We start from the raw sequence: 23,304 nt of genomic DNA, 5'->3' as shown, positions 1-23,304 counted from the left end.
CAGTGTGTCCAAAGGTCCAGCAATCCTAAAAGACTTAGACATTCAAGACACACCATTTAAACATCCTTGCTCGGTTAACTGAACGATCCTTTCATGCACTACAATCAAAAACCATCAGCTATGTTATATCAGTTAGAATATGATGAGACAGTTTTTGTAATCTTTGCTTTTGCTTCCTTTGTGTTTCCTGGTGTACAGCAGCAACCACTGATGTACTCCATTAATCTCGGGATGAGGAACATTAGCCTCCAAGGGGTTTTACGCATTTAAAATACCTTTCAACTTTCCTTTTTCTTCTTCCTCAATTTTTTTTTTTTGTGTGTGACAATATGCTAATTAGAAACCAACTGGAGGAGAACAATCTGTGTACACACAGGAGGGATTTAGCATGAAGAAGCCCTCCTCCAGCATTTAAAGGTTCTGACTCCTAATTTTAAGAGAATCAGTTTTCACAGCACTGTGCAACACTATGGGGGAAAAGCAGAAAGAAAACCGCCTGAGGTATTTGAGCTGAACATTGTGATACATATGAATTAATATCAGTTAACTTGAGAATGACAACATTGTTGAAAGATTTCATGAATGTTATATTTTATATTATGAAGTTTACAGGCTTATACATTTTTACAACTTATTTTAATAACAAATAACATTTTATAATAGAAATATTTTAGTTGAGAATATTATTATTATTGTTATTATTATTGTTATTATTATTATTATTATTATTATTATTATTATTATTATTATTATTATTGTTGTTGTTGTTATTATTATTATTATTATTATTATTATTATTATCGCTGTTGTTGTTGTTATAAACAGAAAGTCATGGGACTCATGTAGAGAAGTTCCATTTATTCAAGATGAACAAAAAACCCCAAAACGACTCAGTTTTATGAAATGGCTCTGCTGTAGCATAGTTGGTACCCTGGTGTTTGCTCTTACAGTACTGAGTAAGGTAAGCTGTGTGGTTTACCACTAAAAATCTACACGACACTGTACAGTACTGCCCAAAAATGTAAGGCACATGTAAAGTCAAGCAGCGATGCCTTTAAAAAACTGAAATTAAACATTTCTGTGCAAAAAATCAATGAAGAGCAGTAATCAGTAATAAACTAAACACATACAATATTTTGTCTGACAACAAGAATTTTTGTTCTGACTCATAAAATGAACATCTATAACAAAATAAAGGTGTGTGCCTAAAGCTACACAGTACTGCATATAAATTCATTTTTCCTCAAAGAATGTAATGTTAACATTATTTTATCATTCTTCTCGTGCAGTCATCATTTCTGGTTTTGGTAACACTTGCAAGTAATGTCACTAAGAGTGTACCTGAAGAGCAAAAAGCGAGCGCTCTGCTAAGTATCAGCTGTGTATTGGTTGGACCAAATATTCTGCTTCTGCTCAAGAGTGTATGGAAATTCATTTTCAAAAGTGCAGTAAAACCATCCAGGAAAACGGTCATGTGGGTAAGTACATTACTAGGACTACATAAAATAAATTACTTTGACTTTGACTATTAATCTTATCAACAATAAATATATTATAACTAATACTGGCACAGGATTGAGTGACCAGAAGTGTTTATTTGTCTTTTAGGTGCTGTTTGTTGAGTTTTTGGTGTCATTTGGAGAAGCGGTCCTGACAGTGGTGGCCATGCCATATTTTGACATTGTCACTAATGTGATGATCTTGAACAGTGTGAGCATCCTGTCAGCAGTGTTCCAGGTGGTGGATCAATTTCGTGCCAGATGGAAAGGGGAAAGTGATTCACCCCAACCGAAGTCCCGCAAAATGGAATGTGGAAAGTGGTTCAGACCAATTGCTTCCATCATCTTCATTGTTCTGGGCTACATCTTCTTCATAATCAATTTCTTAGTAATAGTAGAAAGCTCCTCTCAAGTTAAAACATATCTGTGTCTGGCCATTGTAGGAACTATTTTTGTTTCGTTGAACTGGTGGGAGAACTACAGCAGTCTGTTTCCATTTTTGGAAGACATCTCCAAAGACATAGCCAGTTCCCAGAATGTGGTTTGCATTCTATCCAGTGTCGTGAAAGTCCTGGTCACTGCAGCTGTTGTTGTATGTAGAGTTCCTTTGTCGAAGTGGAGTTCCCTAACCTTGATCTCTGCAAGTGTGAGCAGGACAGTCTTTGGTTTGATGGCAGTCCAGATTGTTTCTTCTGCACTGTGCCATTGGTTTGTAGTGGTGGCGTGCAAGATGCATGCCCTGCGTCGCTGTTTTATTGTGCCCATGTACTTGTCCTCTGTAGCTGTTATGCTGCTGTTCATTACTCCAGTAATTCCTTTTTCTCATTGCCCTTGCTCAAATTGTAATAAGCCTTTTGATAACAAGAGCAACAACATTATTCCACTTTGTTCATTGATGACCGACATCAGGGACACACTTTACTCACGCTGTATTGTGTCAGAAATGAATGTTGGAGGATTGGTGGTTCTTGTTCTGTGCGCCCTTAGCTGGTGGCTGGGACTCATGCTAACCACTGGTTACATCTGGTTCCTGAAGATCCAGCGCATTGAGAGAACTCATGATCTGTTTGTGAAGCGGATGTATGAGGGAGCATTTCTGGAACAGTCCATGTTGCTCAATACACGTTTTGTGGCCAGGGAGAAAAATAAGGATGAAAGGTATATACTGACAAAATATTATATGAAATATACTGACTGAAATTCATAACAAACATTAAACATTGCTGTATTTCTCCTCAGGTCAAAATGCCCAGTGACAGTCTATTTGTGTGCAACAATGTGGCATGAAACGTATGATGAAATGATGAAAATACTCATCTCAATGTTCAGGTAATTTTAGTGGAATATAAATGGCAATGTGTTTGATATAAAATTATTTTTTTACTAAAAACAACAATTTGTGACCAGGCTCGACAAATTCCGTCCAAAAATGAATAACTACAATGATGCTTACTTTGAGTTCCATATTTACTTTGACGATGCCTTTAAGGATGTACAGAATGGCAAAATGCGACATGTAAACGAATATGCTGAGACTTTAGTGGACGTAATCAAAGAAGTTTACACGTAAGCTTTACCACATGACATATTCTAACCGAATAAGGAAATGATTACAAAGATGAGGAGTAAAAGTAAAGCAGTACATGTTTGGTTGTATGTTAGAATTTTTAGTGAGGACGACCCGTGTATATTCAAGAAGAAGCCCCGCCTCCCTCAGCAGAAGATCATCAGCACACCATATGGAGGTCGTCTGCAGTACACGCTTCCTAAAGGCAATACAATGATGGTTCACCTCAAGGACAAACAGCTGATTCGACATAAAAAGAGATGGTCCCAGGTAAGTTCCAACGCAGGTACAGGGGTGTCAATTAACTCCACTGTTTTACTGTAAGATTTAAAATTTGCTGAATACATTCTATTTCAAACAGATCATGTACTTATACTACCTATTTGGCTGGAGACTCAACAACAAGTACTTGAAGATGTTTGAGAATGGTGGACATGTGGATGAACTGAGGAATAATCTAAAGGTAAGGAACTGGGTAGTCATGGGTATTATGTTTAACTTAATGTTTATATCATTAATATCGTTGAACTTATGTTTGTGGAAGAACAGAGATAGCAATTTCATCTAAGTGTAGTCTGCTGCTCTGTGCATGAGCAGCAGCTAAAAAAGATTCTGGATGTTGGCTTCATGTGTCTCAAAGGAAGCACATGTTTGCCTTTACCCTCTGTCATTGGTAGCTGTAATGTCATGGAAAGATTTAGACAGTAGATCCAAACAAAAACAAGTTTTCCCAGATTCACTGATTCACCTAAACATTCCCTTGAAGTGGAATTTATTGGATGTATATTTATTAATACCTAGCCTTTTTCTGAATCAGAAAGAGAAAGAAAACACATACATCTTGGCCCTGGATGGAGATACAGATTTTCAGCCCTCTGCTGTGATGCTACTGATCGATAGACTTAAACTATACCCAGAGGTGGGTGCTGCCTGTGGCCGGATTCATCCCACTGGCACTGGTATGATGAGCCACTTGTTCTGTTTCTATTCTTTTTTGTTCCAACTTATGCTTTTGTCTTATTGAAATACCAGTGCCTTGTGTAAATTCTTGGCAAACATGTTCAAGTCCAAATTGTAAAGATGAGTAAATAGTACTAGCACTAGTATGCTGATAACATTAAGTAGCATATAGTATGTAGGAAAATATGAAAGAAAACAGCTTATAAACCTATTGATCTTAATCACTGTTCAAATTGTGTATGAAGGACCCACTTGTTCTGTTTCTGATTTTTTAGTTCAAACTCATGCTTTTATGTTTTACCAGAACCTTGTGTAAATTCTTATTCATCCAACATGTTCAAGTACACCTTAAAATGTGTGTAGGTGTTGATACCATTAACGTGCTGATACAAAGCACCACTACATGAGAGCTAATAAAGTCACTGACCTTTATCCCTGTTCAAATTGTGTATGAAGGGCCCATGGTGTGGTATCAGAAATTTGAGTATGCAGTGGGCCACTGGCTGCAGAAGACAGCAGAGCATGTGTTTGGCTGTGTGCTCTGTAGCCCTGGTTGCTTTAGTCTCTTCAGAGGTGCTGCCCTCATGGACGATAATGTCATGAAGAGATACACCACCAAACCAACAGAAGCCATTCACCATGTACAATACGACCAAGGTATTAGCTCATATATATTTTTTCACACATTCAGCATAAATACGGCATAATGCTAAATTGTGATAATTCTGCACGCTAGATGACAGCAAAGCCTGTGCATTCTTAGTTCCAGCTGTTATGAATGAATGTAATGCTGAGTCGGTAGATTCCATATGCAGAAGTTTAATAAAGGAAACCGAGTGCAAACAATCCAGAAACACAGGGCAGATCAGAATAGAAAAAACAAGCAAAGTCTGTGGAAACCGTAACAAACAGTCCGCAAGGCAAACAAATACAAATCACCAAAAACAAATGGGCAAGTCAGATCAAAACGTCGCCATACACAATGGCAAACAGGCAGAGAAAACAACAGGCTTCACGAAAGACAGTACTTCATGTTGTGCAATAGCATTAGTAGAGTATAAATAAGTGAAGTTGTAGCGTGACCCAGAAGTGCTAGTATTCCAGTGATGACTCACTCTGGCAGTTGGACAGTGGAATTGCAGCTGTTGACGTTAGAGAGCCCCCCCCCTCTTAGAAACATCTCCTGGTGTTCTCCTTCTTTGGAGGCGCCCCCTGGGTTTGGGGTGAGTGCTGTGGAACTTAGTGACCAGAGCTGGATCCAGGATGTTGCTGGCACTTACCCAAGACTGCTCCTCCAGGCCATATCCCTCCCAATCCACCAGATATTGTAGTCTACATGCCCATCATATTCAGTCTACGATAGAGTGGACTATTTACGCTTTGGATCTGTCTGTCTCTTTGTGGAGCAGGGTTGATAGTATCGAAAGGGATGTCCAATGGCTCTCCACAGGATTAAAGGCAGCTGGTACCCAAGGACGCACAGGAAAGACCTGTCAATGACTTGATCAAAGAATTCTGTGCATATTCAGCCCAGGGAAGGAACTCACTCCATCGGGTTTGGTCTTGGTTGCAGTATATCCTTAGGTAGCAACCAAGCTGCTGAATAAGTCACTCGGCTTGGCCGTTAGACCTGGGGTGATACCCCAACGTGAGGCTAATGTTGATGCCCAAGCATTCGCAGAATGCCCACTACACTCTGCACACAAACTGTGTACCACGATCGGATACAATGTCTTCAGGTAGGCCAAGGTTTTGAAATACATGCTCCACTAATACCACTCTGGGCCATTTCAATAGCTGTCGGTAACCCTTTGAGTGGCACCAACTTGTACACCTCGGAAAATTGGTCCGCAGCTACAAGGATGACGGTGTGACCCTGAGAACTTTGGAGGTTGATTAGGAAATCTACAGTGATGTGCGACCATGGGTGTTGGCATGGGCAGGGGTTCATGTAAACTGGCTGCAAGCATGAAGTTCTGGACTGGGCATAGACAGCGCATGTGTCCACATACTGCTTGGCATTATTAGCTAGGGATGGCCACCAGAAGATCTTGTGCACCAGTTGTAATGCGGTTAGTACCTGGGTGGCCCAAGCTTCTGGAGGTGTGTACCCACTCCAAAGGCTTGTGGGCACGTACTGTTAGGTGGACCCTCAGATGGCAGAGTTTCAGTGGACAAATCTCTTTGTATATGTTCAATTAAATCTCAGTGTACAAAGATGCCGTCTTCCACTTGACCCATTCTTGAATCGAACGTGGTTATAAGTGATCCTCAGATCTAACTTTGTGAAAATGCACACCTCCCAGAGTTGTTCAAGAGCAGGCGGGACCAGAGGTAGGGGATACAGGTATCTGATGGTGACAGCGTTGAGTCCTTGGTAGTCTACACATGGCGATAGCCCCCTATCCTTCTTTTCTACATAGAAGAAGCTGGCAGCCAACGTTGGATGTGGAGGGACAGATGAAACCCACATTCAATGGTTCCTCAATATACTCATCCAACTCCTAAGATGATGGAGGTGGTTTGGTGTGTGTGATAGCTCTCTCCAATAGATTGATTATCGACTGCTGTAATCTGCAAAGGTGAGGATCAAGGCATACTAGGGTGGCATAGTTTATCGACTAGTCACGGTGGATAAGGTTTACTTCAGATCCTGAATCTGGTAAGGCTGAAAGACAATGGGCTTCATTAGTGAAACTAATCTGCACAGGAAGCAACAGACTGTGAGAAGAAGCAAGGAGATTCACATTGGCAGAGGTTGGTGTGGATCTCTCCAAGGTGACTTGTGCCTTTCCTAGCCAAATGAGTTCAGAATGGTTGAGTGTGGATGCTTCAGCCTTCTTTGGTGGTGGGCAAAGATGGGATTATCAAATCGACAGGGTGATGAAATATGACAAATTGGTCATATCATCCTGGCAAGCCAGCTCTGCTAGCAGGGTAGAGCTCAATCCTTCACAAAAAACTGCTTTCAGGGCCACATGAGTCTATGCACTTTGGGCCAAGGTTTGAAACTTCACTGCAAAGTCGGCTGCAGTGTCTGTGCCCTGGTGTAGATGTAGCAGTTGCAAGGAAATGTTGCACCTTCTATCTGGATACTCAAAACCCTTGCATATGAGCTGTGTAAACTGTGAAAAGAATTCCCTGATATGTGGTTTGTGGTCCCAAACGGCCACCACCCAGTCCAGTGCTCTCCTGGTAAGGAGAGACATAAGGAAAGTACATTTTATAGTGTCCTCACCATATGTCTCAGGTTGATGACTGAAGAAGATCTCACACTGATGGAGAAATCCTCTACAAGCCATCACATTTTTCAGAGAGAGTCATTCTCAAAAAGTTGGGTGCACACGGGGGGGCTTGTAATGCATGTAGCAAATGTGCATTGGTGTTCGGAAGTGGCATTAGCTGAGCTTCGTAGGCCTCCAAGAGTTTTCCCTGATGAGTGGCAACAGCCTGAAGTTAGGTTAGTTCTGCTGGAATCATCTCTGGTGAAGTGTTTTGTAATGTGGAGTCGGCAGATTCCATGGGCAGAAGTTTAATAAAGGAAACCGAGTGCAAACACTCCAAAAATGCAGGGAAGATCAGAATAGAAAAAACAGGCAAAGTCCATGGAAACAGTCCACAAGGCAAACAAATCCAAATCACAAAAACAAAAGGGCAAGTCACAGACAAAAAGTGGTCATACAACATGGCAAACAGGCAGAGAAAACAACAGGCTTGGTAAGCAGGAAAATACATTAGCGTAGCGTGACCCAGAAGTGTTAGCATTCTGGTGATGACTCCCTCTAATGGTTCAGTGGTGGAATTGCAGTTGACGATGTTTCAATGCATGACTGCTGCTATCTGTATAAGTTTTCAGATTTAAATACCCATATACTCTATTTTTAGTGTTTTGTTCATGTAAAAAGAAAGAAAGAAAGAAAGAAAGAAAGAAAGAAAGAAAGAAAGAAAGAAATAATAATTTAAAAATTTTAATAAAACTATTTCAGCATTACAATAAAAATAGACTCAAGAATGAACTTTGTATTAATTATGAATTAACAAATGTAAATGCATTGTGTATTATATGTTTGAGTGTTTAAGTGTTATAGATTAATAAGCAGTAAAAATTTCATCTTGCACTATTGTGATTCCAGGAGAGGACCGCTGGCTCTGCACTCTCTTAGTACAGCAGGGTTGGAGAGTGGAGTATAATGCTGCATCAGATGCCTACACTAACGCACCACAGGACTTCAAAGAGTTCTACAACCAGCGGCGGCGCTGGGGTCCCTCCACCATGGCAAACACCATTGATCTGCTTGGCTCTGGGGGTTTGACCAGTAAGAGGAACAGCTCTATCTCTAAACCTTACATCGTTTACCAGGTTGTCAGCATGGGTGCGTCCATTTTGGGACCTGCCACCATCTGCCTGATGATAGCAGGTGAGTAGATTTCTTTGAAAAACCTAAAAATATCCAACATATTTTACTTCTCTCTTGTGTGTAATAACCCTTGGCATTTGTAATGTCTTTTGCAGGAAGCTTTAATTTTATAGTAAATATGGAACAAAAGGTTGCTCTCATTGCAGCCACAGTGCCTCCCACAATCTACCTGGCACTGTGCTTCAAGCTGAAATCTGACACCCAAATCCAGATAGCAGCAGTCATGAGCATTCTGTATGCGTTCCTCATGACCGGAACTATTCTCTCCATCATAGGTAATATTGTTTTCTTTGTTGATGTAGTCTTAATGTTATGACTTCTGGTTGCCCTTACAGAACTTATATATATATACTGTATGTATGTATGCATAATACAATGGGACCATTGCAACTGGCCCACCTTTACAGGTACTTGGCCCTGCTCCTACTGTGAGCCAGTGGCATCACTCCTCTCCTCCTTTCAAGCAGCCAGTTATTAGATGGGTACACTCCTTCCTTGGTGTTTCACCAATTTAAGCCCATGACACCTTGGGACGGCTCGACAACAGATCCAGTTTGTTCTGGTGAAGTAACCCAGTCCAAGCCTGCCCTGAGCTACTGTCCACATGCTGCAGTCGATCCTCAGCCACCGTTAGTGCTCTGCTGGCTGACCCTTTATTACCTGTCCTGACCACAATGTCTGCCTGGCATATTCTTTCATCCTTGCTGTCTTGCAGCATCATGGCCTGGCGTGACGTTGCTTTACACTCCTTAAGCACTGATGTCACTGGCAGCTGCAACTTGCTTCCTGTGCTGTACAGACCAATGGAGCAGAAGCTTCCTGGGACACCCAGCCACTTCCTTAAATAGGTGTTTAAGGTATCTTCCTCTCCAATCCTTCGACGGCAGAGACAGATACCTCATAAACAAGCAAAGGCCAGAGAGGTCTTTGAAGTACCCCATGTTGGTAACCCCAGGACTTATATTTGCCGGGTAGGCTGCTCTTCTCTAAGGATGTCATCCAGGTGTCTACTTGGATAATTATCTCCCTCACAGTCTGCCCTATACCACTTCCCCAAGCTCTTCACTGGTCTCTCTTGAACCATTGGGATGATGGTATCTTTGATCCTGAAAGGGAACCGGTCCTGAATGCGCCCCTTCCTCAATACCAGGCTTCTGGACTTTTCAGGTTTAAACTCCATCCTTGCCCAATCGGTGAGCTCAATCAGATCCTCCAAGATCCATCTCTCTTCAGGTGCTGATTTTGCCATGATGGTGATGTCATCCATAAATGCTCTTATAGGTACCTGCTGGATCCCACTCACTAACACTGCACCCCGCCACAAGTTCTCTGCTGACTTAATGAGAAGGTTTATCACTGCCGAAAACAAGATCACTGAAATCATGCAGTCAGTGACACTGCCCACCTCTAGCCTCTGCCATTCGGTGGTGAAGTCTCCACAGGTGAAGCGCATGTTGAAGCCATCATAGTAGCTTAATGTTACGACTTCTGATTGCCCTTACAGCAAATTCACACAAACGTCAAACATGAATAATGTAGTTATGAATCATCCAGTTGTTACAATACATTCACATGTACATTTTTACACATGGTTTTTACATACAATGATTTTTCCACTCGATTCATGTATTTTTACAAGAGTTTTACAATACATATATTTTTGTGTGGGTTTTTTTGTTGCGCATGATTTGTTTTGATTAATTTATTTTTACTTGTGATTGTGTTACATGTGTTTACATGTTCGTCTATTTTCCAAATTTGATTCTTAAATGATTTATTTATTTTCACGTGTTAATTTTTCACAAGATGGGTTTTATTTTATTTATTTATTCATTTATTCATTTATTTATTTATTTATTTATTTTTTACAAATGATCACATATTGTTCACATCTATAACTGCCATCTTTCTAAACAAAAAACAGGTATAAAATCCTTGCAGACATGCCAGAATTTTATTGACCCCCCCCCCCTTGTACTGTTCTCTCTATAGGAGACATAGTGAAGAATCAGACATTTATGACCCCCAGTGGCCTGTTTCTGATTAGCATGACTCTACTGTACCTCATCACAGCCGCTCTTCACCCTCAGGAGTTTTCTCTGCTCATCCATGGGGTTCTATATTTCCTCTGTATACCCAGTGGCTATCTCCTGCTTTCTATTTACTCCATTGTGAATATGAACAATGTCTCATGGGGGACACGAGAGACTGGTGGCAAAGCGGAAACCACAGCAGTGAGCGCCATCAAGAGGCAGGTTATACAGGCAGCATGCTGTAAATGCCCCTGCTGGAATAACAGTGACACTGCAATTGAAACTGAGCCACTGCTGAAATCTGTAGTGTCAGAGGAGCAAGATCATACAGTCCACATGGATTCTGAAGAAACTGAAAGGTAAAAAAAAAACCACATAATTTTTAAAAAGATTTTCCTAATCCCATCAGAATGAGTCATTTGAAATGACAGAAATGAATTATGACAGTATTTAGAACACATTTTTTAGTTATATATGATTCGAATTTTTGCCATCACCATACTTTTCCACAACTTTAAGTACAATATCTGGATCTTGCTTTCTGCCAATCTAAAATAAAAACATATGTCCATAAGACTGTATTGTATTTATTTTCATGTTGTACAATATCTAAATCTAAAGTTATTTTTTAATCTATTCACAGTTCAAATAAATACTTCACACTACAAACTCCTAGAAGTAAGTGTAAATATTTACAGTAAATTTGCTTTGTTCTTTATTAAGGATAATCATGTTTTTTTTTACCCAATTCTATTTAAACCATAAATATTTTAAGGCTGGATTGAAGAACTGCAAGAAAATTCTCAGGATTTTCCCCTTCACCAGGACACACTCTCAGAGGTAGAATTTATGTTTTCAAAAAGGCTGCAAAAATTTCTATTTTATCCTGGACCTTATTCTACATATTTTTCTTCTGATGGTCTAGGATGAAACAGAGTTTTGGAAAGAGCTGCAGAAACGGTATTTAGAACCTCTTAAAGAAAACAAAGAGCAACAGGAAAAAATCGCAGAAGAGCTCAAAGACCTTAGAAACAAGGTGTGACTGTATAGAGTATGCAGACATCATACAGTATTCAAAGCAAAATGTGGAATTACAAATGATCTAGTTTTATTTTCTTATTTAGGTGACATTTGTCTTCTTCATCTGCAATGCTCTTTGGTTGATGGCCACCTTGTTTCTCCAAACCATCGGCCAACCTGTCTCCTTGGCTATTCCAAAAATCTATCCAAATGGGACGGTTGCAAAAGGCGAAACATTTTCTGTTGATCCAATATCACTGATGTTTCTCCTGAGCTTTGCGGTGCTCTTGTTCATGCAATTTTTCGCCATGCTTTATCACAGGTAACTATTTCTAGTTTTACCTAATGGTTTAAATAAAATTATATTTTACATATACTAAACATGCGTAAAACATAAAATGTATGTTTAACGCTCCCATTATTGTTATTATTATTATTATTATTATTATTATTATTATTATTAAAAATTAGGCTTTTAATGCTAGAATTGTCATCCATGTCAATCTAAGTGATGTTTTTCTTCCTGTAATCAAATGAAAATTAATTCTGAAATTACATACTCAAATGTTTACATCATATTTTAAAATTTATTGATGAGGCATTACTTAAAAGTTAAAGTTTGGTCTTGTTTGAACACATACTTTAACAGATTTTTTCAGAAGTGACAGTGAAGTAGAGTATGCTTGCAGAATCACTTCTACTCAGTTGGGTAACTTGTTTTTAGAGTAAAGCCTCTTTATGATGCTCCCTAAAGTACATTCTATTTATCTTATGGGCATTATCTCCTTGAGGGTCTACAGCAAATGTGCCACTAGATTTGTGATACAGTTGACAAAGTAGCATTTATTCTCCAAACCCATGTGCCAGTTTGTGTATATCCGGCTTGCCGTTATGCTTGCCTCTTTTTTATTTTTTTATTTTTACAAGCTCTTTAATGAAATTTGTAAAATTTTGGAATTATCCAGTCACTTGTTTGGGTGGATGTACTGTTGGACTTATGCATTTGCTTAGCTGTATTAAATGGTGGATCCTGTGCATCTTAACACCCTCCAGCATATTTTCTAAATGCTTTAGTTCTAGTTCGTACATTAGTCATGTTCATAATGCAACTCCACCAAGGTCAGGCAGAACAAACACCCTACATACCCAAAGAAAAACGATTTTAAAAAAAATTCTGTTATATTTTATCTTATTTGGTTGTTGTTGTTGTTAATGTTTTTAGAATCTACACGTTAATCCATTTTGTGGCCTACATTGACACTGAGATTAAAGCTGTTAGGAAATCAACTGAATCCAATCATGACAAAACGGTATGTTTTTATTTTTTTTTATTTTTTTTGGTAGAATTTAAAGGGATTCGTTTCAAATTTTAAAACTAATACAAAAAAATATGATTTAAAAAAAAAAGAGGAAAAGATGTTGATTATGTTTTCCTATAGGTTCCTGAATCGTCAGAATCCAATGCTCAGCCTGGCACACCGCTGGAAATGGCTTCATATGAACAGAACCCACCTGCTAAAGGAGAGATCTCAAGAGTAACTTTATTATAAGATGTCAAAACAGAAACCATGCTTACCTCAGTGGAAGAATGCTCTTCATCTTAATTCTATCTGTTGAATGCATTACGGTACATAAAACATACAAGAAAGAAAATAGTTATTTAAAATACATTTATTTAGAATACAATCCAATAGACTAAGATAGAGATGCACCTATAATATATGGTTGCACCTACTGTATGTACTATACATATACTAGACTTCTAGGCACACTAGAAATCTATTGGATAGTGTATCTGGGTGTTGGTTGTTCAGCCAGATGATGTCTCATCTGTTTCGTAAATGCAGCAGACTGTAGCTCTTTCACCTTGTGTCCTCCTCTCATATTTTGGTGCAGCAAATGTGAATGTACTGGCTATTTAATAGGCTACTTCATTGATTGATATTTAATTCCTTCTTCTGATTTATTAATTGGTTCAAGACTCAATTAATCTATCACATAATTAAATGACTCACTGATCACTTGACCATGCTGAAAACACCAGTATGTGAATTTCTGTCTTCCTGCTCTCTTTTTTTGCTTATTAGAATAAACATGTCTTCTCTGTAACCATGTTTCTGCTTTGTGTTCTTAGAGTTGGAAATGTCTTGTTATGTTGCTATGCCATTCCGCATTACACAACCAGAAGCTTGGGGCTAGCCCAGCCATGAAGGCAATGGGAATCACTTTACACTGTAGCAGTACTTGACATTGTCCATGGCTGAAGCTGCTGAGAAAAGTGGGACAAGACAAGAGCACAATGAGAGAGCAACAATACACATACTGTGTACATCTAGATAGATTTGAAACCATTCAAAAATTACTCCCACAATAGATAGATAGATAGATAGATAGATAGATAGATAGATAGATAGATAGATAGATAGATAGATAGATAGATAGATAGATAGATAGATAGATAGATAGATAGATAGATACAACTTTATTGTCATTGCAAAGTACAGGTACATAGCAACGAAATGCTGTTTAGCATCTACCAGAAGTGCAAATAGTAGAAATTGTGCAAATGAACAAGTGCAGATAAATATGTAAATATGTACATTGATAAATAAGGCTATGTCAGAGTGTGTATAGAAAAGTATGTGCAGGTAGTATTTACAGCAGATAAAGTGACAGGTGTAATTATAATTGTGCTACAAATGTGTGCATTATGTACAATGTATGTACAACAATAACAGATAATATATAACAGTGAATATACAGATAGTATATGGTATGTATAAATATAGTATATATAAATGTATATAAATAGAAAGACAGATAGATTAAAAAACTAGGTGTATCTATGAAATGGACAATATGTACATTAATTATATTACACAGTGAGAAAATATTATATTATACCAGAGAGAGAATGTATATAACAGAATGTATAACAGTGAAAAATATTATATTAACAGAATGTACAGGGTGGAGCAGAACTGTAAAGTGGTGAGTGTAGTAAGACATGAGTGTCCTAGCAGTGTAGTGTAGAGTTCAGTAGATTTATGGTTGAAGGAAAAAACTGGCCCTAAACCTGCTGGTTCTGGTGAGGATGGACCTGTATCTCCTCCTGGATGGAAGGAGGTTGAACAGTTTATGACTCAGGTGGGAGGAGTCCTTGATTATTTTGTGTGCTCTGTGCAGTCATCTACTGTGGTGAGGAGACTCAGTGGCAGGTAATTGGGTGCCGATGATGCGTTGGGCGGTTTTCACCACCCTTTGCAGTGATTTCTTTTCGCACACCGTGGAGCTGCCATGCCACATTGTTATGGAGCTCGTCAAGATGCTCTCAATGATGCAGCTTTGAAGTTTGTCAGGATCTTGGGGGATAGGTGAATTTTCTTCAGTCTCCTTAGGAAGTATAGACGCTGTTGCACCTCCCGAACCAGAGTTGAGGTGTTCAGATGCCAGGACAGATCCTCAGAGATGTGGACACCCAGGAACTTAAAGCTGGAGACACACTCTACTTCAGACCTGTTGATGTAGATAGGGGAGTGTCTGTTGCTGTTAGATTTCCGGAAGTCCACGATGAGCTCTTTGGTCTTTGTGGCGTTGAGGGTGAGGTTGTTCATGGAACACCATGCTGACAGGCTTTGGATCTCCTCCCTGTAGGCCGATTCATCGTTGTTGCTGATTCGGCCCACAACTGTGGTATCATCTGCATACTTGATGAAGACGTTGGAGTTATGTTGCGGAACACAGTCATGGGTGAACAGGGAGTAGAGCAGTGGGCTCAGCACACAGCCTTGTGGGACACCGGTGTTCAGGATGAGGGTTGAGGATGTGTGATTACCCAACCTTACAGACTGAGGTTGGTTTGTTAAAAAGTCCATAATCCAGCTGCATATGGATGTACAGATACCCAGGTCACTGAGCATAGTGATCAGTTTACTATATTAACTGTATTAAAAGCAGAGCTGAATTCAATGAACAACATCAGAATGTATGTATTGTTATTGTCCAAGTGGGAGAGAGCAAGATGAAGAGCAGTGGAAATATGCTCTGACATATTTGGGTGATTTGGGCAAACTGATGTGGGTCCAGTGTAGGTGGGAGACATGCTATGAGGTAACTTAGAACCAGCTTCTCAAAGCACTTCATAACAATGGGAGTGAGTGCAACAGGGTGGAAATCATTCAGACACTTCGCAGAAGAATGCTTGGGCACTGGTATGATGGTTGTAGTCTTCAGACATATTGGAACAGTGGCCTGGGCTGGTGACAGGTTGAAAATGTCAGTGAAGACTTGAGCCAGTTGGTCAGCACAACTCCTGAGCACACGTCCGGGTATGCCATCAGGGCCAGCTGACTTACATGGATCTACTCTGCTCAGTGCTAAGTGTACCTCTGTTGTGGAGAGTGATATTGGAGGATCAGCCGTAGAGGAATCATCATTCCTGGTGTGTGTGACGTCCTGGTCAAAGCAAGCAAAGAAGTGGTTGAGCTCGTCTGGGAGGAAGGCATTGATGGTAGGTAGAGACTGTATTGTTGGTTTGTGCTCAGTGATGGTCTGGATGCCCTTCCACATGTGTCTGGGGTTGGAGTTGCAGTGGAAGTGCTCCTCGATACGCAGTTTATGTGCATGCCTGGCTTTCCTAATGCCCTTTTTCAGGTTGGCCCTGGCTCTGCTGTAGTCCTCTGCATTGCCGGATTTAAAAGCAGCATCTCTTGCTTTCAGCAAGAGGCAGACCTCAGAGTTCATTCATGGCTTCTGGTTAGGAAAGTGTTTCACATGCTTGACAGTGGTGGCGTTGTCAATACACATGTTTATATGGTCCAGTACAGATGACGTATAGGTGTTAATGTCTGTCTGTGTGTCTGAGGTGGCCTGTGAGGCAAACATGCTCCAGTCAGTGTCTTGTAGTTGTTGCTGTAGTGAGGAAATTGGCCATACCTTCACCGTCTTCACTGATGGTTTCACACATTTGATGAGTGGTGTGTATTTGGGTAGCATGAACAAAGAGAGGTGATCAGACTGACCCAAGTGGGGGAGGGAAATGGCCCTGCATGCCTCAGCAATGTTGGTGTAGACACGGTCCAGTGTGTTGTCCCCTCTAGTAGTGCAGAAAACATGCTGATGAAATTTGGGGAGTACAGATCTCAAGTTGGTGTGGTTGAAGTCCCCAGCAACAATAATAGCTCCACCGGGGTGTGTAGCCTGTTGCTTACTGATAGCTGCATGCAGTTCTTCTATAGCAGCCTTAGCATTAGCATCAGGAGGGATGTATACTGCAGTCACAACAATGGCTGAGAATTCTCTTGGTAGATAAAAGGGTCTGCATTTAATCATCAAATACTCCAGATGAGCAGAGCAATGACTTTCAATAACAGTCGAGTCTGTGCACCATGATTTATTAACATAAATACACAGACCTCCACCCTTGTGCTTACTAGAGTCCACTGTTGATCTGTCTGCCCGGAAAACACTGTGTCCCTCTAGCTCAATGGCGCTGCTGGGAATGTTGTTGTTAAGCCATGTTTCTGTGAAAATCATGACATTACATTCCTTGATCCTTTCTTTCGTTGTTAGCAATAGTCGCAGTTCGTCCATTTTATTCATCAGAGATCGTACATTAGCAAGAAAGATGCTTGGGAGCGATGTTCGATGAGGGTTTAGCTTTAGCCTCGCTCTAACGCGGCCGCGCTTCCCACATCTCTGTTTACGCTCGCGGCGCCGGCGCTGCGCTCTTTCTGCTGGGTGAACTGGAGCAGAGATCAGCGGTGTTTTAGCGATTTCCGGAGGACATGACCGATGTCCAACAATGCTTGTCGGCTGTACGAGATATATGCAAGGCTATTCTGAGTGAACAAACTTGCAACTAGTAGAGAAATAACTACTAAATCACAGAATCTGGGGAGATTGTGCACGTGCCGCCATCTTGGTCGATAGATAGATAGATAGATAGATAGATAGATAGATAGATAGATAGATAGATAGATAGATAGTGTGGAAAGAACTTTTGTCCGAAACTATGCTCTATTTAATACTACTCAATTAATACTTTGCTATTATCTGACTCCAACTCCACATTGACCCGACAGCTCAGTCAAGCAAGGCTCTAACTAAAAACAGCCAAACTGTTCAGACTGGATGAATGCAGTTACAAGGTTTTATTTGCAATCAGCGCTGGTTACAAGAATTGAGCTGCTCAAGAATGAACATCCCAAAAACCTCCGAAATAATCATCACAAAACATAGTCTTTTTATTCTTTTCTCTTATCATTTCATAATATTCAAACCAAACCCTCTTTGCTGAGAAAGTCCCACCTATTTTCTTCCTGAAATATCAGGTTCTTTTTGGACACTGTTACACATTCCATTATAATCGGACTTCCAAGGTCAGTTATAAAAATAGTGGGCATCTGTGCACTTATCAATAGGACTTTTCCAGCTTGTTTTCATCAAACAGTTCATTTTGACCTCAGAGGACAGCATGGTCATGCTTCAGGGCCACTGCTCTGTCTTAGATTGCTTTGTTTTAATTCATTGCAAACAATGCTTTCTTTCACTTCTACACCTGCTGTAATGTTAGTCACAGTTTTCTCCCAATTATCCCTAACTCTATCTCCTGCCAACCTTGGCTTCCAACGATGTGCTGCGCTTCTGCTCAGGACCTTGGGCACAGCTCCAACCCCGGCCATACCAAGATTGAAACTCCGTCCAAGTCTCATCTACTGTCAACAAAGTCTGCCAGACGGACATTACTCCCACTGCTACTGATTCTACACCAGCCATACAATCTCGCACCCAAACCTCGTAGTGTTAAACGCTTCATTGTAAAAACTGTATATAGAGGTGTCCAATAAATTAAGGTGGTGCCTGACAACCCAACCATGCTGTCCTCTGATTATTTTATACAAACAAGAATGCATTCAAATATACTCTAAACACTCCAAAACAAAAAGACTTTAAACACTCTAAACCATTCAAAAATTACTCCCACAATAGATAGATAGATAGATAGATAGATAGATAGATAGATAGATAGATAGATAGATAGATAGATAGATAGATAGATAGATAGATAGATAGATAGACATTTTAATTATTAGGATATGTATATGTATATCTTTGGGAACACCAGCACATAGTAAGGTTGACTCACTGCCTGCTTAATAGTATTTCTTGTTAATAAGGAAATTTGTTGTAAAAAGGAAAGTTGTTAACCATCTGTTACATATACAATGTATGTTTATGTTCACTCTAAGTAAGACAACAGTGGGTTTTGTTCACACTGGTTTAAGCTGGTTTTCTCCTACATTCCCGACTTCTTTGAATAACCACATCGCATTCTGTTTTAGGTATAATAGTCTATGAACGAACTCTTGCATTGTTGTTAAGATGCTTCCTGGTTACATTTCTTCTTCACTGATCCCACAGTATTATTATTATATAAGTACTTACAGGAAGACATTGGTTCTCCCCCGTGAGGTCTACGTCCCTTTTTGTGAGAACTTGAGCTGATATATGATTCATGTAGAGCTTCTGTGCAAAACAAATGAAAGGTGACAGGTTTGATATAATCATTCTCACCTGACAATTTGAATACCCCTGAGTTACAATTAAGTGCCCAGTCCTCTTGACCCCGGAAACTTTCTGGATACTAATCCTTCTTTCTAATGTCTGACAAATTACTAGGTAAACAAATGAATAGAATGTAAACCTCTAATGCACCTATGGTATCATTACCTTTACACCAAGAATTCTGTTTTTCTTCATTAACCTCTTCGATTACCTTCCTTAGAAACCATTTCACTTAGATCAAACATATGATATCAGTTAACTGGAATAAAGTTCCTTTTTTCATAGAAAAGTTCAGGCAAACTATAGAACAGAGGTTCAGCCCCAAATGAGAAGGAATGTTTTGTAACCCCACGTCTATTTTTTTATACAAGATTTTTAGGGTTAATTATATGAACATTTTATCATGCAGTGTTGTAAGTATTTTCCCTCTATATCCTTTGCATATCTGTCACACTTAATGGTCTTAGATCTGTGTACAAAATGTGATTCAAGACAAGTACAACAAGGCGTTTATTTCTTTTTGAGGTTGATGTTGAACATCTTCTTTTTACAGAATGCCCAAAACAGGAAGTTATAGGAAAGAAAAGACAAAATAATGCATGCAAAAAATGTACTAACGTTAAGAATGCTATATCATTTTTAAGAAAAGACTTTAAATATGTACAGTGAGGGAAAAAATTATTTGATTCCCTGCTGATTTTGTACGTTTGCCCACTGACAAAGAAATGATCAGTCTGTAATTTTAATGGTAGGTGTATTTGAACAGTGAGAGGCAGAATAACAACAAAAAATCCAGATAAACGCATTTCTGAAAAGTTCTACATTGATTTGCATTTTAATGAGTGAAATAAGTATTTGACCCCCTATCAATCAGAAAGATTTCCAGCTCCCAGGTGTCTTTTATACAGGTAACGAGCTGAGATTACAGTAGGAGCACTCTCGGGGAGTGCTCTTAATCTCAGAAGGAAGCAATCAATCAGATTCCAAACTCTCCATCATGGCCAAGACCAAAGAGCTGTCCATGGATGTCAGGGACAAGATTGTAGACCTACACAAGGCTGGAATGAGCTACAAGACCATCGCCAAGCAGCTTGGTGAGAAGGTGACAACAGTTGGTGTGATTATTCCCAAATGGAAGAAACACAAAAGGACTGTCAATCATCCTCGGTCTGGGGCTCCATGCAAGATCTCACCTCATGGAGTTTCAATGATCATGAGAACGGCGAGGAATCAGCCCGGAATTACACTGGAGGATTTTGTCAATGATCTCAAGGCAGCTGGGACCATAGTCACCAAGAAAACAACTGGTAACACATTATGCCGTGAAAGACTGAAATCCAGTAGTGCCCACAAGGTCCCCCTGCTAAAGAAAGCACATGTACAGGCTCATCTGAAGTTTGCCAGTGAACATCTAAATGATTCAGAGGAGAACTGGGTGAAAGTGTTGTGGTCAATTGAGACCAAAATCCAGCTCTTTGGCATCAACTCAACTCGCCGTGTTTGGAGGAGGAGGAATGCTGCCTATGACTCCAAGAAGACCATCCCCACCGTCAAACATGGAGGTGGAAACATTATGCTTTGGGGGTGTTTTTCTGCTAAGGGGACTGGACAACCGCACTGCATCAAAGGGACGATGGACGGAGCCATGTACCTTCAAATCTTGAGTGAGAACCTCCTTCCCTCAGCCAGGGCATTGAAAATGGGTCGTGGATGGATATTCCAGCCTGACAATGACCCAAAACACACGGCCAAGGCAACAAACCCAGACCTTAATCCCATAGAAAATCTGTGGAGGGATCTGAAGGTTAGAGTTGCCAAATGTCAGCCACAAAACCATAATGACTGCAAAGTGGGCCCAAATTCCTTGAGATGTGAGATGTGTGCAAACCTGGTGGCCAACTACAAGAAATGTCTGACGTCTGTGATTGCCAACAAGGGTTTGCCACCAAGTACTAAGTCATGTTTTGCAAAGGGGTCAAAAACTTATTTCACTCATTAAAATGCAAATCAATGTATAACTTTTTTGAAGTGTGTTTTCTGGATTTTTTTTGTTGTTATTCTGTCTCTCATATTTATTTATTTATTTATTCATTCAAATACACCTACCATTAAAATTACAGACTGATCATTTCTTTGTCAGTGGGCAAACGTACAAAATCAGCAGGGGATCAAATAATTTTTTCCCTCACTGTATTAGCTTAAGTGGATTAACATATTTCTCGCAAGGCTTTTTTCTCATTTTCTCTTCCTCCTTCCTCAGCCATCTTTTAGGTAAACATGTAATTGTGTGACAATAGGCTAATACCAACACACTTCAGTAGTCATCTACATCTAAGCAGCTAGTGGATTAGTGAGAATATCCTCCCCCAGTATTTAAATCTCTGGCTGAGAGAGTTAATGATTAGAACATTTTCACAGCCCTGCCAAGCATCACTATGGAAGAGGAACACAGAGAAAGTAAATTCAGGTATCTGATCTACAAATCCAGACAGGTGGATTAATTATCAAATACCAGGTTAAAAATGTTTACAATGATATATGAAATAGGACTTTTTTCCCTCTGAAATTTTTTGTGGTTATTGTTATTATTGTTAGTGATACTTATGTGTTTTATTTTTAACCTTATTATTGTTATAAACAGAAAGGCATGGGATGCATGCAGAGAAGTTCCAGTTATTCAAGATGAACAAAAGCAAAAACCCAAAAAACGACTCAGGTTTATGAAATGGTTTTGCTGTAGCGTGGTTGCGATCCTCGTCTTTGCTCTTGTGGTAGTAAGTAAGGTAAGCTGTGTTGTTTACTGCAAAAAACAACTTAAGGTTAAGTTAAGGAATATCCTTTAACATAATATCATTCTTCTCGTGCAGTCATCATTTCTGGTTTTGGTAACACTTGCAAGTAATGTCACTAAGAGTGTGCCTGAAGAGCAAAAAGCGAGCGCTCTGCTAAGTATCAGCTGTGTATTGGTTGGACCAAATATTCTGCTTCTGCTCAAGAGTGTATGGAAATTCATTTTCAAAAGTGCAGTAAAACCATCCAGGAAAACGGTCATGTGGGTAAGTACATTACTAGGACTACATAAAATAAATTACTTTGACTTTGACTATTAATCTTATCAACAATAAATATATTATAACTAATACTGGCACAGGATTGAGTGACCAGAAGTGTTTATTTGTCTTTTAGGTGCTGTTTGTTGAGTTTTTGGTGTCATGTGGAGAAGCGGTCCTGACAGTGGTGGCCATGCCATATTTTGACATTGTCACTAATGTGATGATCTTGAACAGTGTGAGCATCCTGTCAGCAGTGTTCCAGGTGGTGGATCAATTTCGTGCCAGGTGGAAAGGGGAAAGTGATTCACCCCAACCGAAGTCCTGCAAAATGGAATGTGGAAAGTGGTTCAGACCAATTGCTTCCATCATCTTCATTGTTCTGGGCTACATCTTCTTCCTAATAGGCTACTTAGTAACAGAAGAAAGCTCCTTTCAAGTTAAAATATCTCTGTGTCTGGCCATTGTAGGAACTATTTTTGTTTCGTTGAACTGGTGGGAGAACTACAGCAGTCTGTTTCCATTTTTGGAAGACATCTCCAAAGACATAGCCAGTTCCCAGAATGTGGTTTGCATTCTATCCAGTGTCGTGAAAGTCCTGGTCACTGCAGCTGTTGTTGTATGTAGAGTTCCTTTGTCGAAGTGGAGTTCCCTAACCTTGATCTCTGCAAGTGTGAGCAGGACAGTCTTTGGTTTGATGGCAGTCCAGATTGTTTCTTCTGCACTGTGCCGTTGGTTTGTAGTGGTGGCGTGCAAGATGCATGCCCTGCGTCGCTGTTTTATTGTGCCCATGTACTTGTCCTCTGTAGCTGTTATGCTGCTGTTCATTAGTCCAATTTTTACTAATTTTACTCATTGCTCTAACTCAAATAGTACAAATGAGACTTTTAATAACAAGAGCAACAACATTATTCCACTTTGTTCATTGATGACCGACATCAGGGACACACTTTACTCACGCCGTATTGTGTCAGAAATGAATGTTGGAGGATTGGTGGTTCTTGCTCTGTGTGCCTTTAGCTGGTGGCTGGGACTCATGCTAACCACTGGTTACATCTGGTTCCTGAAGATCCAGCGCATTGAGAGAACTCATGATCTGTTTGTGAAGCGGATGTATGAGGGAGCATTTCTGGAACAGTCCATGTTGCTCAATACACGTTTTGTGGCCAGGGAGAAAAATAAGGATGAAAG

At 39.9% G+C, this 23,304-nt stretch overlaps 1 protein-coding gene across 2 annotated transcripts in view; it reads left to right on the top strand.

The window, feature by feature from the left end:
* The first annotated feature begins 37 nt into the window (after positions 1-37).
* The window catches only part of LOC131352320 (chitin synthase chs-2-like), a 30,208-nt gene continuing 6,941 nt past the window's right edge, over positions 38-23,304 (top strand). Inside the window, exons 1-19 of one of the 2 annotated variants that reach the window (XM_058388325.1) lie at positions 38-501; positions 826-961; positions 1,290-1,478; positions 1,609-2,657; positions 2,739-2,828; positions 2,907-3,065; positions 3,162-3,336; positions 3,428-3,529; positions 3,884-4,025; positions 4,483-4,683; positions 8,160-8,444; positions 8,540-8,719; positions 10,437-10,836; positions 11,121-11,155; positions 11,253-11,317; positions 11,403-11,513; positions 11,602-11,819; positions 12,720-12,807; positions 12,937-14,035. In XM_058388325.1, the coding sequence (XP_058244308.1) occupies positions 470-501; positions 826-961; positions 1,290-1,478; positions 1,609-2,657; positions 2,739-2,828; positions 2,907-3,065; positions 3,162-3,336; positions 3,428-3,529; positions 3,884-4,025; positions 4,483-4,683; positions 8,160-8,444; positions 8,540-8,719; positions 10,437-10,836; positions 11,121-11,155; positions 11,253-11,317; positions 11,403-11,513; positions 11,602-11,819; positions 12,720-12,807; positions 12,937-13,047 (3,768 nt within the window). In that variant the 5' untranslated portion in view covers positions 38-469 and the 3' untranslated portion in view covers positions 13,048-14,035. Of the gene's footprint in view, positions 502-825; positions 962-1,289; positions 1,479-1,608; positions 2,658-2,738; positions 2,829-2,906; positions 3,066-3,161; positions 3,337-3,427; positions 3,530-3,883; positions 4,026-4,482; positions 4,684-8,159; positions 8,445-8,539; positions 8,720-10,436; positions 10,837-11,120; positions 11,156-11,252; positions 11,318-11,402; positions 11,514-11,601; positions 11,820-12,719; positions 12,808-12,936; positions 14,036-21,930; positions 22,120-22,249 lie in introns of those variants that run through there. The other variant, XM_058388326.1, reaches the window with a different exon arrangement.

This window comes from Hemibagrus wyckioides, linkage group LG04, assembly GCF_019097595.1.
Source record: "Hemibagrus wyckioides isolate EC202008001 linkage group LG04, SWU_Hwy_1.0, whole genome shotgun sequence".
In the NCBI taxonomy this organism is placed as follows: domain Eukaryota; kingdom Metazoa; phylum Chordata; class Actinopteri; order Siluriformes; family Bagridae; genus Hemibagrus; species Hemibagrus wyckioides.
This window is presented reverse-complemented; position numbering and strand designations above follow the sequence as displayed.